Raw genomic sequence first — 2134 nt, forward strand, 5'->3', positions numbered from 1 at the left:
TCCCTGGTTTCTTCCCGTGCCGGTGTGTGTCTCGACTGTCGGCAGCTGTGGTAACTGGCTGTGGCGGAGTCGACGCTTCCGGCTGGTATGTCAACATCGGTCTGCGAGCGACACATAACCCTACACAGGGAAACTTGCTCGTCGGCAGACCTATCAGCAGAGACCACAGCTGCGCTAGACAGCCTAGATTCCATCCCCGACCGCTGTGTTGAGCGGCAGGGCGCTGGCGTTGAGCTGGTACAGCTGCAAGGGTACTGAGCTCACTCACGGTGAGCCGACCCGCCTGCAAGTCCACTTCCCTGTGGCCCGACAACATGTCGCCCTCTGCCACCCACGAGATCATGGCCGGAGTTGCCTCCGGGGTAGTGGATACCCTAGCGACGCATCCTGTGGATCAGGTCAAGACACAGGCGCACGTGCGAGTGGGCTCTGGCCCCGGGCCGTCGATGATATCCTCGCTGGCTGAGCAGGCGAGGGCGGGAGGCATCACCAGGCTCTACCGAGGGGTGCGGCGCCCACACACCCCTGAAGGACGAAGGGGTTGTGTCATGGATGCGAATGCATGCAGTAGGGAGGGTCAGTCAGTCAGCCGGCCAGACACACGCACAGACAGATAGCCTGAGAGAATTCCCCACGCAGCAGGCAACATGTGCGGAATCCACACACACACACACACACACACACACACAAACAAACAATATAAGCGCACACGACGTGCCTTGTGTATATCTGGCGGGTGCCAGGCATTTTACTACTAATACTTCTACTAAGCGCACACGCATAGACAGACAAGAACACGCAGACGGACGGAAGGACGCGAGGACGGACGGGTGGATTTATTTACCGAGTGACAAATAGTTGCATGTGCAAGTTGAACGGAACATTTGGCTACCCTGGATTAATGTCAGGGGTGGCATCTTGTCCAGACCAGGATCTGGTCGACAGATGCTGATGCTCTGTCTATCCGCTTGCTGTCGTAGGTGGGGGCTGCTTGCCTGCGTCCCCAGAGCCTATGCATGTATACAGGAAACGAGTTGTGCAAACGAGTGGTTGTCAGCAAGGATACCCCGGTAAGGCTCACAGCCTTGCAGTGGCACCATCTACAGTGGGTAGGGGCTGTGAAGGGGAGACTTCGGTCACTGACCGTCTCGAGTGCTGCCCTCCTTGCAGTTGACACATACCACGGCTGCTGCGGCTGGATTCCTGACAGGATACATAGAATCAGTTGCGGTGACACCGTTTGAAGTCGTAAAGGTGAGACTCACCGCCTCCATAAAGTGTGAGAGAATTGAGTGGTTCGAGGCTGACATCTGTTGCATTGTGACTGTTCAGGTGAGGATGCAGAGCAAAGAGCACGTCCATAGGTATCGATCCTCTGTCCACTGCGCATACAGCATCCTCTCCCAAGAAGGACCCAAGGCTCTTTTCGCTGGCCTTGGGGCCACCTGTGCGAGGAACTGCACCTTCAACGGAGTCTTCTTTGGCTCTGTGTTTGTCATGAAAGATAAGCTCCGGGAAGCAGAGGCACCATTGGGCGACATCGGCCAAAATCTCGTGACAGGTGATACATCTTCTACATGTGTCGATCTGTCTGTATGCCTATCCGTCTATCACCTTGCCCCACCATCAGTACCACTGCCCGAGTATGCACATTGATTCGCGGTTGGTCAGCGCCACCCCATCGGTGGAGTGCAGCTCCCTCTGGCAGCACTCTGCTGCATTTTGCGACCTCCGTTGGTTCTGTTGGACGTCTGCCCCCAATCCCCATTGTTAGAGATACGGCTGACAGCGGGACCGGCGGCCCTTGTAGGGATGGCTGGCGGCCTGATCGCGACATGCTTCAAGCAGCCGTTTGATGTCGTGAAGAGCCGAATCCAGAATCAAGTCCCGGATGCTACCGGGGTGGTGAAGTATCGCAACACCCTCCAGGTACGTAGAATCCACTCTGTGTCACTTCACCAGCGATCGCGTGTAGCCTTTGTGGCAAGCCAGTGACATGAAAACTTTGTGTGTTTCGTCTTGAATGGTGGTTGGTTGCTCCACCCTGCAGGCTCTGCTTTGCACCGCGAGTCAGGAGGGGCTGGCAGCGCTCTACAAAGGCTTTGTGCCTACAGCCACCCGCATGATGTTGGGG

At 56.5% G+C, this 2134-nt stretch overlaps 1 protein-coding gene across 1 annotated transcript; it reads left to right on the forward strand.

Annotated features, from left to right (window-relative positions):
- The first annotated feature begins 314 nt into the window (after positions 1-314).
- LOC142355286 (putative mitochondrial 2-oxodicarboxylate carrier) lies at positions 315-1656 on the forward strand. Its single transcript, XM_075407491.1, has 3 exons — positions 315-576; positions 981-1105; positions 1171-1656. Exons 1-3 carry the CDS (start codon positions 315-317, stop codon positions 1654-1656), a joined length of 873 nt encoding a protein of 290 aa, XP_075263606.1.
- The last annotated feature ends 478 nt before the right edge of the window (positions 1657-2134 follow it).

This window comes from Convolutriloba macropyga, unplaced genomic scaffold (assembly GCF_964194025.1).
Source record: "Convolutriloba macropyga unplaced genomic scaffold, txConMacr16.3 SCAFFOLD_5877, whole genome shotgun sequence".
Classification (NCBI taxonomy): domain Eukaryota; kingdom Metazoa; phylum Xenacoelomorpha; order Acoela; family Convolutidae; genus Convolutriloba; species Convolutriloba macropyga.

Coding starts and splice junctions, on each gene's coding strand:
- LOC142355286 (XM_075407491.1), top strand. CDS start 315: ATGTCGCCCTCTGCCACCCACGAGATCATGGCCGGAGTTGCCTCCGGG. Junction 577..980: donor GAATGCATGCAGTAGGGAGG/GTCAGTCAGTCA, acceptor TTGCTGTCGTAG/GTGGGGGCTGCTTGCCTGCG. Junction 1,106..1,170: donor TTGCAGTGGCACCATCTACA/GTGGGTAGGGGC, acceptor CCCTCCTTGCAG/TTGACACATACCACGGCTGC.